Raw genomic sequence first — 11,916 nt, 5'->3', positions numbered from 1 at the left:
ATGAGGCATGTACCATCCACGGAACAAGAAGCGTAGGCACCCTGGTAACCAAGTCCAAAAGCCATCATCCAAAGCTGAACCAAATACAGCAACATGGACCTTATGTTTTTTGTCTAATCCTAAGAACTTATCCTGATACGACTATTATCTTTTATGAACTATGTACGTGGAAATGTACACAAGTGTCCAAAAGCTAAACATTGGCAATTTAAGCCATTAAAGGGGCCCCTATGTTCCAGTTATTAACCCCACTGACCCGGTCGTTCCGATATTGCCAGATCTCTTCCTTATACTTCTTCTTACCAATTATACAAAAGATTTGTAGATACATGAACTTGCAGGAGTGTCCAAAAGCTCAAAATAGGCATTTTAGGTCATGTGGACTAGCTTTTTGGTATTTGTAGAACTTATCCAGACACAATATCTAACTAATTATACTTAAGATATGTGAAAATAGCAACTAACCAGAGTGACCGAAATATGGATATTTTGTCTCCTTTAAGGGGCCCCTTTGTCTCCGATATTGAACCTACGCACCTGGGGTGGATGTCTCGAAGGCCTCGTATCCCTTACGACGTTAGTTACACTGACGTAAGGTCATCGTTGCATTTTTTTCTGATTGTCTCGAAGAGTTCGTAATTAACGAAGTATCTTAAACAGCTCGTAAAGTTACGGTAAAAAAATGACCCCATAACAGCATCGTAAGTCTACGTTTACGAAAAATACAAAAAAATGTACATGCTTGAAAAAAGGTTATACATGTATTGACGGTTCATCCTACAAAGCAAAAAAAATGGCAAGATATTTGCTGTTGTTACAACGCATACACCATCAGAGACAGAGAGTCCCTCGTGTTTTCAGGGATAGACAGAACCCATTAGCTTACATGGACGATGACAATCTAGTGAAGAACTATCGTCTTGATAGACATTTAATTTTAGACCTTTGTGTTGAAATAGGTCAGGGGTAGGAAATACCAACCAGAAGAGCCAGTCGCTTCAGGTTTCTCTACAAATTCTGATAGCTTTGCGATATTACGCTACCAGAAGTTTCCAGTCTGTTATAGCGGACGCTCATGGTGTTAAGCTTAACTCTGTGTCAAGGAGCATTCATTATGTGTCTCGAGAGTTAAGTCTAAGATTGAGTCGTTATGACAATTTCCCAGATAGAAGAACGCAACAGTTAGATGATATCAAGGACGGTTTTCACAACATCGCCGGATTTCCGAATGTACTTGGTGCGGTGGATGGGACGTTTTTGCCTATTATAGCGCAAACAGAGGACGAACATTTACATGTATATGTAACCAGAAAAGGATTTCATGCTATCAACATGCAGGGAATATGTGATTCACAAAACATTTTTCTGAATGTTGTAGTATGTTGGCCGGGATCTTCGCACGACGCGTTTGTCTCGAACAATTCTGAAACTACAATGCTTCTCGAGGAAAATGATTACGGTGACAGCTGGTTGTTAGGAGACAGTGCATATCCTTTGAAAAGATATTTACTTACACCTGTTCTTAACTTCACAACACAAGGACAAATTCGATACAATATTGCACACAAGAGAACGCGCTGTATTATAGAGCGTACCTTCGGACTATGGAAGGTGCGATTTAGATGCTTGCATAAATCCGGGGGCTACGTGTGTTTTTTTCTCAAACTTTTTAGGCATTAAATTGAAAGAAAATATGTTGTATTTATTTAATGATAACTACTGATTTTTATCAGTGAAATAAAATCAATATCACTCATATGCCGTCACTCAAACGATGACTAAAATAGCTTTGTCGAACTTGACTTGGCGTGCGATTTTATTTTCATGATTCCGTTAACTTTAATTTATATGAAAAATAATTGTTATTTTTGTTTTTTTATGGCATTTTTCATATCAATTCAAATATCATGTTTTTTCTTAAATGGATAAAAAATATTTCACCGCGAAAGTGACAATTAACTTGAAATACTTGTGTTTGTGCAGCAGCGTTCAAACAGCCGTCATATTTAAGTGCATTTGTATAACGCGCAGTTAAAAATTGCTATTTTTTCACTTTCCATGCATTAAATAAAAAATGATTTGCTTTTCATGATTATGCTATATATAATTTTTCAATGTGAGAAAATAGTTAAAACTACTGACAGTATTTACACATAAAGATACCAAACATTACAGGTTCATGTAAAATGTGGATTCCTCTTCTCCAGTCTGTTCTTGATAATCGCCTCGAAGACGAGAAAGAAGGTCAGTTAAAGATACTAAAATGTCTTTCTCAATACATGAGCGCTCCCGTTCTATGTCGAGCCTGCTCTGTTCAATCTCAGGTCGTTGCCTCTTTATTATCAATTTCAATCTCAGGTCGTTGCCTCTTTATTATCAATTTCTCCCGCTCAAAATCTATAATGTCGCTATGAGCACCCTCTGTCAAGGCCTTACATGCAGTTCTCTTTCTATTGCTGGTGTTCATGGATGGAGTAAGTTCTATTAGTTTGAGTGGTTTTGGGGTTGAACTTTTAACAGAATCCCCAACAGGTACAAACTGAATGGAACTGTCACTGTCATCATCCAATTTAGCCAGATAGTTGTTACTTTGCGAGGTGTTGTTTGCACTATTCATCTCGTTGCTTTCAGGATAAACGACCGAGTCTCGTCCACCAACAATACCCTCGATAGCTGTAACACAAATTTTATCTAAAACAATTTCTTATAAAGGACTTAACGGGGATGTGTCTCTGCTCACGCCACCAGTCCTTTGTTGACTTTGCTTTACTTTAGCTCCCTTAGATTTAATAGCGGATGACCAATCACTCCACTTCTTTCTTCCTTCTGTGCAACTTCTTTCACAGGACGAAACTGAATTAATTTTTGCTGTTATTTGAACCCATTTTTTTCTTTTCATTTGTGATAATGTCAGAAAATTTGCTAAAAAAGAAGTGATTTGCTCTTACTCACCTCTCTTGCAAGAACCTCAAGTTCATTTGTAGAAAAGTTTGGTCTCCTTTTTCTTGATTCCGCCATTTTTTCTGATCTAATTTCAACCATGATGTGAAATACTACAAAAAATCTATGCATCAATATGAAAACCGTGCTATGTTTGAACTACACAAAGTCACCTTTGCATATACGATGTCGTAAATAACGTTTGAGAAACGAGATTGTTAAGGTGCTCTTCCAAAATAAGGAAAAAATAAGGACATTTTAGTTATATCGTAGCAATATCGTAAGTTTTGTCACAACTTTACGATACGATAATTTTTCGAGACAACCACCCCAGGTTGTTCTTTTTCCGATATTCCTAGGACTCATAACAACACTAGAGTGACTAGAAGCTCCAAATAAAATTTTGAGCCATTTTGACCACTTCAATGGCAGATTACTCAAATAATAAAGCAAGCCAGACCAAAATTACATGTTTCCAAGATTACCTATTGGTGGTTATTATAGCATAGGTTCCGTATCCCTAAGGCATATGGTGTTTGGATTGTGTGCCAAATTGCTATTTTTTACCATTTTTGTTATTTCTTAAGTCACTGTGACCCTGAATTTCACCCGAAATAACCCATTTTCTAGCTTGATCTATGTTACATTAAGATACAACTTCTGGTCAAAATCAAAGCAAAAATGAAACGCTAGAGGGGTAACGTCAACTTTGTTTACAGACGATGAACAACGGACGAACAGAGTCTGTTAACCACAGACTATACATTAAGCTATCATGAAAAGCTGAATAAGTGAATTATTAAAGCGTGTACCTATACAAGTACCTACTACGACTGCTACTACTGTGCAGTAACAAGCTGCTTTTGCTGCTGCTGCTGCTTTTACTGCCAATGCTTTTTCTCTGATGCTACAACTACCGCCGCCACTACTACTACTGCTAGTGCTGCTACTACTACTAATAATAATAATAATAACAATAATAATAATAATAATGATAATAATAACATACCAATACTGTAAAAACTTTCTCCATGACTTCGATAAATATGCTGCCTTCTGTAGTAAAATATGCCTGAATGTCACTATTTTGTGACAAGGTAAGACGATGTCGACAAAAATATAACGAAAAGCGGACTACACTTTAAGCATTGTGAAAACATTTTTTCATCAACAGAAATGTATAAGGTTAATGCATTAAATGTTTTTTCGACAAGGTGTAATGTATTAGGTATTGCGTCATAATTTTTATCGAGGAAGTGAAATCTTTCACATATTGCGTCTACATTTTTTTCGAAAAACAACTTTTATTGATTTCTCGACAAAAAAGTACTCGTCATGTGCAATGCTTCTTTTTTTGCAAGAAAACATTTGGCCAATTAACTCAATTTTTCTTGTTTATTCGAGATATTTTTTGAGAAAACACTAAAATATCATGCCTTCGCGCCTTATATTTTTTCGAATAGCGTAAATCTTCTCACAAAAGATCGCAAAAGAGGTGACCCTTTGAAGCTTCCGTAGGTATTCCTTTGAGGCGGTAAGTGTAAAAAAGATTGACACGTGACCGGTTGTTATTTGCCAGCTACTTAACACTATCATTTAAAACCGGATCGTTTAAGTACCATGACATAGTTAATTACTTAAACTTATGAAAATGATAAATCGTAATTTAAGTAATTTTTATTTATACCAATCTCATCAATGCTTATTGATTTTGTGAAGTGACAAATGGTGTACGTGACGTGCATTTACATGTGTTGCAATTAAGGAACCGGACAAAATGTGTGTTATTCCACCACCCATCTTAACTTCACAAGAGTTTGAAAAATTATTTAAATATATTATGTGATTTAAAAATATCAGTCAAGTCGGATAAATGATAAAATTAGCTAAACTGAAAACTAAAAATGCATTATATCACGTGTTCCGACTTTTTTTTCAGAATGATATTTAACCTCGATTTTAAATGTTAATAAAATTTATGTGAAAATGTTATATATATCATGTAATAATTTTTTTTTAAATATGGACGTTTTCAACAACAATTAAATTGACTTCTTTATTTGCTATATATATATTTTTACAACAATAATCTCAATGTCAGGTCAGTGATCGTAAGGGGGAATTCTTAAACAATCGTCTTTTTCATGCCTTTTTGGGCTATCTTGGCCACAAAGCTTTGAAGGCATCAGTTCTTTTGTGTTTCTGTTAAAAGCTATTTTATATGACTTTCTAATTTTTACCTTAAACAAACTCGGAATTGTCTATGAATTTCTAATTCATTTCTATGTAGGACATGGTTTTTTGCCCTACGGAAATTGCGCATGCGCCAAAAAATACGACTTCCGGGCATTTTTTTCATAGCAACGGACCGCGTCGTAAAAAGGTCTGTATGCTTCCTATGCCGAAATAAATCTATCTATCTTCATCTTGCTCAAATAGAGTCATTGTAACCTGTGGTGATGTACTCTTTTTAAGAGTGTAACAATGTACATAGTTATTATTCTGTTATCGCAATGCGCTTTTCTAATGGTTTGTATCGCAATGCGCAATTCTGATGATTGTATCGCAATGTGGGCTATTCTGTTGATTTGTATCTCAATGTGGGCTATTTTGATGGTTTGCATCGCAATATGCGCTATTCTATTGCTTTGCATCGCAATGCGGCATTCTGATGATTTGTATCGCAATGGTTTTATGCGCGCTATGATATCGCTATATCCTTATGGTTTGTATTCTGATAGTATTACGCAATGAGCTTTTCTGATTTTTTGTATCGCAATGTACTCTTCGAGTGATTTGTATCGCAATGCCCTATTCTGATGATTTGTATCGCAATGCGCTATTCTAGTGATTTGTATCGCAATGCGCTATTCTAGTGATTTGTATCGCAATGCGCTATTCTAGTGATTTGTATCGCAATGCACTATTCTAGTGATTTGTATCGTAATGCAGCATTCTGGGGGTTCGTATCCTATGTGCGCTATTCCGGTGGTTTGTATCGCTCTATTTGTATTTAACCAAAGTGCGTTCCTCCGTTGTTTTCAACTTTATGAGAAATTCCACTCAACTTCTACAACGTTTTTTTTAAGATTTGATTCAATTGCTTAGAACAACTTGCGAAGATATTATGAAAAATAAAAGTGAATTTACACACAGCATTCAGTATTGAAAAATAATACTCGTACATGTATTAGCAAAACACATCTGCCTATTGTTTTATAATGTGCCATCATGCAAATTGTCCAAAAGTACTGCTGTTTCGCAATACTTGAATTATACCCCAAAAATTGCTATAACTAATTCTTTACGTATATCGATTAATTTTTGTAAGATAAATTCATCTAAAAAAATTGTATCCCAAAGAGTGCCGCAAAAAAGGTTAGTAGTTCTCATAGGGTCATTCTCAAATTTTCAACCTTTTGGTAAGGGTCATTGCTTATGAGTAATCGTCGACGAGGTGTTCCATTTGTCATAAGGCAGGTCGATTCAATCGTAACGCCCTCGGCTATTATCTTACCCGAAGACTGACGAAAATGGCCGAAAAGTTACGAATGACGTCAATTATGCAAATGCAATCGTGTAACACAGCAACTAAAACGGACAAATACATTTTATTTAAATTACGTTAAAAGAAATGAATTTTCATGTACGAATAAACGACATTATACATGTATCTAAACGCTCATTTCAAACATTTAAAAGACAGTATTTGCTTTTTATTACCATTCACGGTTATATTACTGATAGTCCAAGAAATCTGTGCATAACATAGTGTGAATTGTGCACCTCTTGTGAAAAGCATAAAACTTGGCAAAGTTGTTGGTTGGTATAATCCTTTAGATTTAAGCCTGGAATCCATGTTGTGCGAATCCATTATGGCCGCCAAAATTCAAGATGACCGCAATATATTAAAATTTTCTGATATTTTAGTATTTCAGCTGTAATCATAACTAGACCAGTATGAAATAGCACCAATTCATTATATGGCACATTAATTTATATTCAAGCCTCGTATCTAGGTTGTGCAAATCCAAGATGGCCACCAAAATCCAAGATGACCGCCATATATTAAAATTTCAGAACATTTAGGTTTTTCAGTTGTAGTAATTACAGGTCAGTATGAAATAACACCACTTTATTTTATTATTCAAGCCTCGGATCTAGGATGTGCAAATCCAAGATGGCTGCCAAAATCCAAGATGGCCGCCATCTTAAAATTTTCAGATTTTTTTTTTCAACTTTTGTCGTCGTTACAAAACAGTATGAAATAGCACCGATTTATAATTATCGATTACATATGCATTTACATTCAAATAGAGAAAAGAAAGCCCAACACGGCAAAATTGTAAGCCCTAGCACCGGCTTAAGCAGAATTCAGAATTCAACATTTAAACACATAAATGGTGAAATTTTGAATTTAGAAACCCCCCGCAGGTGTGTTCATACGGCGGTTATCATGGAACCTTCAATGTGACACAGTAGTGTCATTCCACGAAAAGCGGCGTATGGTCCCCAAGTAAAAGAATGTGTGTGCCCTTAACGAGAAAACAATGGGCGGAACTAAATTTTGACAGGGGATCTGAGGTTATGAAGCCTGCATATGAAAGGCAAGACGTCAAAAGACAAATTTAAAAAGCAGGCAACATATCCTAAGGGTGATTATACAGTATTCAGGAAGGAATACTGGAACCACCCATGTTGAAATAGGCCAAATACAAGAAACTAAAAATACCATCTAAAATGCATACACAACAATAATGTCGTGCTGAACGATCTTCAAGCATCGAAAATAAAACATCATTGATTAAATGTACGGGGCGACTTTTTACAGCCGCCACAGCATAAGGATAATCTATTAGGATAATCTATTAATATGTAGCTGACCTCATATTGGGTCATTGTGCAAGTGTTAAAGGAATGGTATGGAACCTTTTGCGTATTCTTACCAATAGCTATGCAATTTTTCCTAAAAAGAAAACACTTTATAAAAATGTCAGAGGGTTCAAAGCTATGAAATTTGTATTTTGATAAGAATAAATAGTAAAACATGACCCAAAACTAATTGAACTAGTTTATGCTCTGAGTCAAAAGTGACAAGTTCTTAGAAAATTGTTTCTGGATACTAGGTGAGTATATTGCAGAAAATGTTATAATTGTGATTCTAAAAGGTGTTTACAAAAACTATCATAATGAAACAAACAAAAAAGTTAAACAAATGACAATCTACATTGGTTTTCAACAACCAATAAAAAACCTCATAAATTAAGCTAAAGTAGGCATGATTTCACAAGTGCCTGTGTACTGTACTTCTTTGAAAGTTGTGGAAAGAAGTAAACAAACAATCTACGTAAACAACAGTATTTAAATTTATAATTTGCTAAAGTTTTTTTTAAATGTTTTTAAAATCTAAAAAATTGAGATTAAAAAGCAACCATTTGTTACATCAGGAAAGACACATGCTTATATAAAAGGTTTTATCTGGCAGTTCAACTGCAATAAAATATAAAAGGAAGAAATTAAATAGAAAGTTAAGAGCGTTGCACCTTGAACGCAGCCCCAAAATTTGCAGTAATCTGAAAGATAGTAGTTCAATCTTGCAGACGGAATCTCATATCAAAATTAATAAATATAAAGAGATGTGAAGTCTAAATTTGATCACATATTAAATCATGAATGACTAATGTTAATAATACCAAACACTTAGTTTGATTACCATAAAAAACCAAGATATTCTTTTTATTCAATATTTTTCTAATTTATTCACAAGACCTTTCCAAAATAATGATATAATCAGAGCCTGATTCCGTTATCTAGGACACAAAATATGCTGCTTAAATTTCTAACGAAAAAGGAACTTGCAGCTGCAATTCGACGATCACAAAGATGTTATAAACAATTTTGTTTTACATTGAGAGACAAGATTTTTAAGAACCCCTTACCTCCTCAAACACTTACTAGTATAATTCATATCTGGTTTAGATAAGCTAAGAAATTGTATGCACTTAAATATACAATACAATAGAAGATTAATTCACCCTTTTTGTGCATTAATATCTACATAAGCACGAGGACACATTTATAACCCTCATCCATCCTACAGGTTCAGGTTTTAACTTCTGTAGATCTTGATGCACAAAAACGTATATTAAGGTCATTCTTGTATAAAAGTATACGACTGATTTGGTGATTCTATGTTGTTTTCCTTATAACGAAGCCGGTTTCGTATTGATTTTAACTCGTGATTTTAACTCGCTTGAGTGTCAAGTTTTGATAAGGTAACTTCCAGCTTCCAGGGTAGTTATTGAAATCAGCGGTTTTCCTTGGTGTCAGAATCACGCACATTAACAAGAGCTATCAGTAGGACATTATAGAGTTCTTGACTATTCTCAGTGCTTGATAGTTAATAATGAAGAATTCTTTATATTTGAAAGGGCAATAATTCGGTCAAAATCTCGCCTTTAACAGTGATCTTCTTTTATGCTCACAAATAATTGTATTAGGTTTTAACCTATTCCATTATGTAATTTTTACAAAACCAACTTGCATGTAAAACCTTAGGCTAAACTGTAAAGCTGACGTCTTTAGTGTACAATATCGCTCCCTATTTTTTTTGAAATATCGAGCTAAGTAATGTGCTCACATGATTTTATACATAAATGCAAGTTTTTTTCTCTTTGAATGTTCACCTGTGTGCACAGTTTTATGCATTAGTGCGTTATATGTATGAAAAGTGTTGATGATACGAATTATCTTAATCATAGAAATTGGTCAAAATATCATTATTTAATGGCGGTCATATTAGATTTTGAAGCCATATTAAATTTTCTACCAATGCTACTAGAGCATATTTCCTAGAAATTACTATTATTTACCTATAATGTAAATTTATATCATTTTCATGCCATTAATAACTTCATATTTAAAAGCTGGTTCCAAGGCTGAAATAATTGATATGCCATTTCTTGCAACCATGCCAAGTTTCATGCTTTTCACAGAAGGTGCACAATTATTTCACTGATTTCTTGGACTATGATTAATAATATAAGAAACACTCGTTTTTGGAAGCTGTCCGCACTGAAAAACACAAGTTCTGTTCAACTAGCATACACCCTCTCTAACAATCAACCAAGGGAGAATCGGTTCGATCCTTACTTCGGTCACGACCATATTTCCTCACATTAAGACAGTACTGGTTAGTTTCAGGAGTGTTCCGAAATAGCTAAAAGCGTACCACACTGTTAAAGGGAATCCATGGAGGTTTTCTGACATGATGGGACTTGAAATAATTTTTCGAGATAAATGGTCCATTTCATGTAGGTCAACACTAAGAACTTGCGTGCAAAATTTTCGATCATTTATCCACTCCGATTTTCAAGGATAATTATTCTAATTGTGAAAAATTACAAAATTTTGAAAAGCGCTGCAAGCTTTTCAATCTTATCATACAAAAAATAGCACAAAAATATATTTTAATCTCACTTCTGAGAATATTTCTTAATTATCTTCTGCATATATTTCTGATTTAAGTGCCCCAAATGTTCTATGTGAAAAATTCAAATTTTATGTTTTAATTTTAGGACCTGAGTTGAGTTGTGTTCTTTTAAGCTTAAATTGATAGACATTAATCCAAAAGAGTTTCCTTTAATTTACATTATGGATTATCGATAAATTTGGTTCATTTAAGTTATTGAATAACTTGTTGCTGGTGAAATGAGCACATAAAAAAACTGTGAGAAATTTTTTTGAGTTATCCACTGATTGTTGTAAAGTACAAAACACGACAGAAACGGAGCAGATCTAAAAAAACTGCAATATTGGATAATTGATTTAAGCAGCAAAATACTCATATTAGCGGCAAAAATTTATAAAGTAAAAAAAGGTCTATATTCACTCTATAAATAAATTTTATTGCAGAAGTAGCCTTTACATTTTTGAAGTTTTATATTCAGGCTACAAACGATCAAACAGACAGACGGTCCGAGCTGTAGGATGTTGCGTTTAAACAAAAGAAATACATGAAATAGTTATATATAATTATTTACTGTGAGTACTGAATGTATAGGTCTTTTTTACACCATTTTAAGATTTATTTTTTTAAATAGTAAATAAACATATATGGGGAATACTTTGAGAACATTTTATATAGAGGCCTTAAATTTTTGAAAGACAAAAATCATGTATTTAGTTAGTTTATACAAATTTATTTTAGTTCGATTATGTTGGAAGCTATAAACTTATTGAAAAACTCTCGAATCTGTTCCTTGAAACCAACCAGTACCAAACAATGAGTGTAAAGTTTTTTTGCTTACGGAAACAACGACATGTCCCTGTTTAATTATATTTTTTTTCTTCTTTTTTGGACGAGTTTAAGACCTTGTAAGTCCTTTCTCCCTGTACATGGTATTCGGACTCTTATTTTACAACACTAAATCGCCTTTCATGATTGTGTTTAATTCTTATACAATCATGAAAGGCGATTTAGTGTTGTAAAATAAGAGTCCGAATACCATGTACAGGGAGAAAGGACTTACAAGGTCTTAAACTCGTCCAAAAAAGAAGAAAAAAAATATAATTTATAATTATAATCTAGTACAAATCTCAAATATAAGCGATTAAATTCGCCATCTTTATTTCTATTTTTCAGAAGTAAACGCTTGAATGATTCTTCCCCGATGTGTAATACATGTTTTTAATTAATAAACAAAACAGAACAGAAGAGATTCTTTATTTTTGACTTGTACAATCATACATCGTCATACATATATCAACAATTTTACAATACATACTAACATAAATCACAAGATCGGATCTAAACATGTCTCTTTCATATCAATATAGAGGATGAATTATTAATATATTAAGTTGTATCTACTATATCTAAATTATTTCTATGAGACATCGCATCTCGTACATACAAGGAAAAATTTAAAAGTATACTTCTATTGTTTCATTTTAACATAATAAAATAAACCACCG

The 11,916-nt window shown here is 33.7% G+C and overlaps 1 protein-coding gene across 1 annotated transcript; it reads left to right on the top strand.

The window, feature by feature from the left end:
* LOC132721133 (putative nuclease HARBI1) lies at positions 1-2,253 on the top strand. The gene is made up of 3 exons (XM_060705387.1): positions 1-32; positions 960-1,611; positions 2,176-2,253. The coding sequence occupies exons 1-3, from the start codon at positions 1-3 to the stop codon at positions 2,251-2,253; spliced, it is 762 nt and encodes a 253-aa protein (XP_060561370.1).
* The last annotated feature ends 9,663 nt before the right edge of the window (positions 2,254-11,916 follow it).

The sequence above is a fragment of the Ruditapes philippinarum genome, unplaced genomic scaffold (assembly GCF_026571515.1).
Source record: "Ruditapes philippinarum isolate M1 unplaced genomic scaffold, ASM2657151v2 ctg1065_1_1_1_1, whole genome shotgun sequence".
Classification (NCBI taxonomy): domain Eukaryota; kingdom Metazoa; phylum Mollusca; class Bivalvia; order Venerida; family Veneridae; genus Ruditapes; species Ruditapes philippinarum.
This window is presented reverse-complemented; position numbering and strand designations above follow the sequence as displayed.

Bases quoted from the DNA above. Each gene is read 5' to 3' on its own strand.
- LOC132721133 (XM_060705387.1), top strand. From the start codon at position 1: ATGAGGCATGTACCATCCACGGAACAAGAAGC. The intron at 33-959 runs GTAGGCACCCTG...GTGTTGAAATAG, and splicing joins CCATCCACGGAACAAGAAGC to GTCAGGGGTAGGAAATACCA. The intron at 1,612-2,175 runs GTGCGATTTAGA...CAAACATTACAG, and splicing joins GTACCTTCGGACTATGGAAG to GTTCATGTAAAATGTGGATT.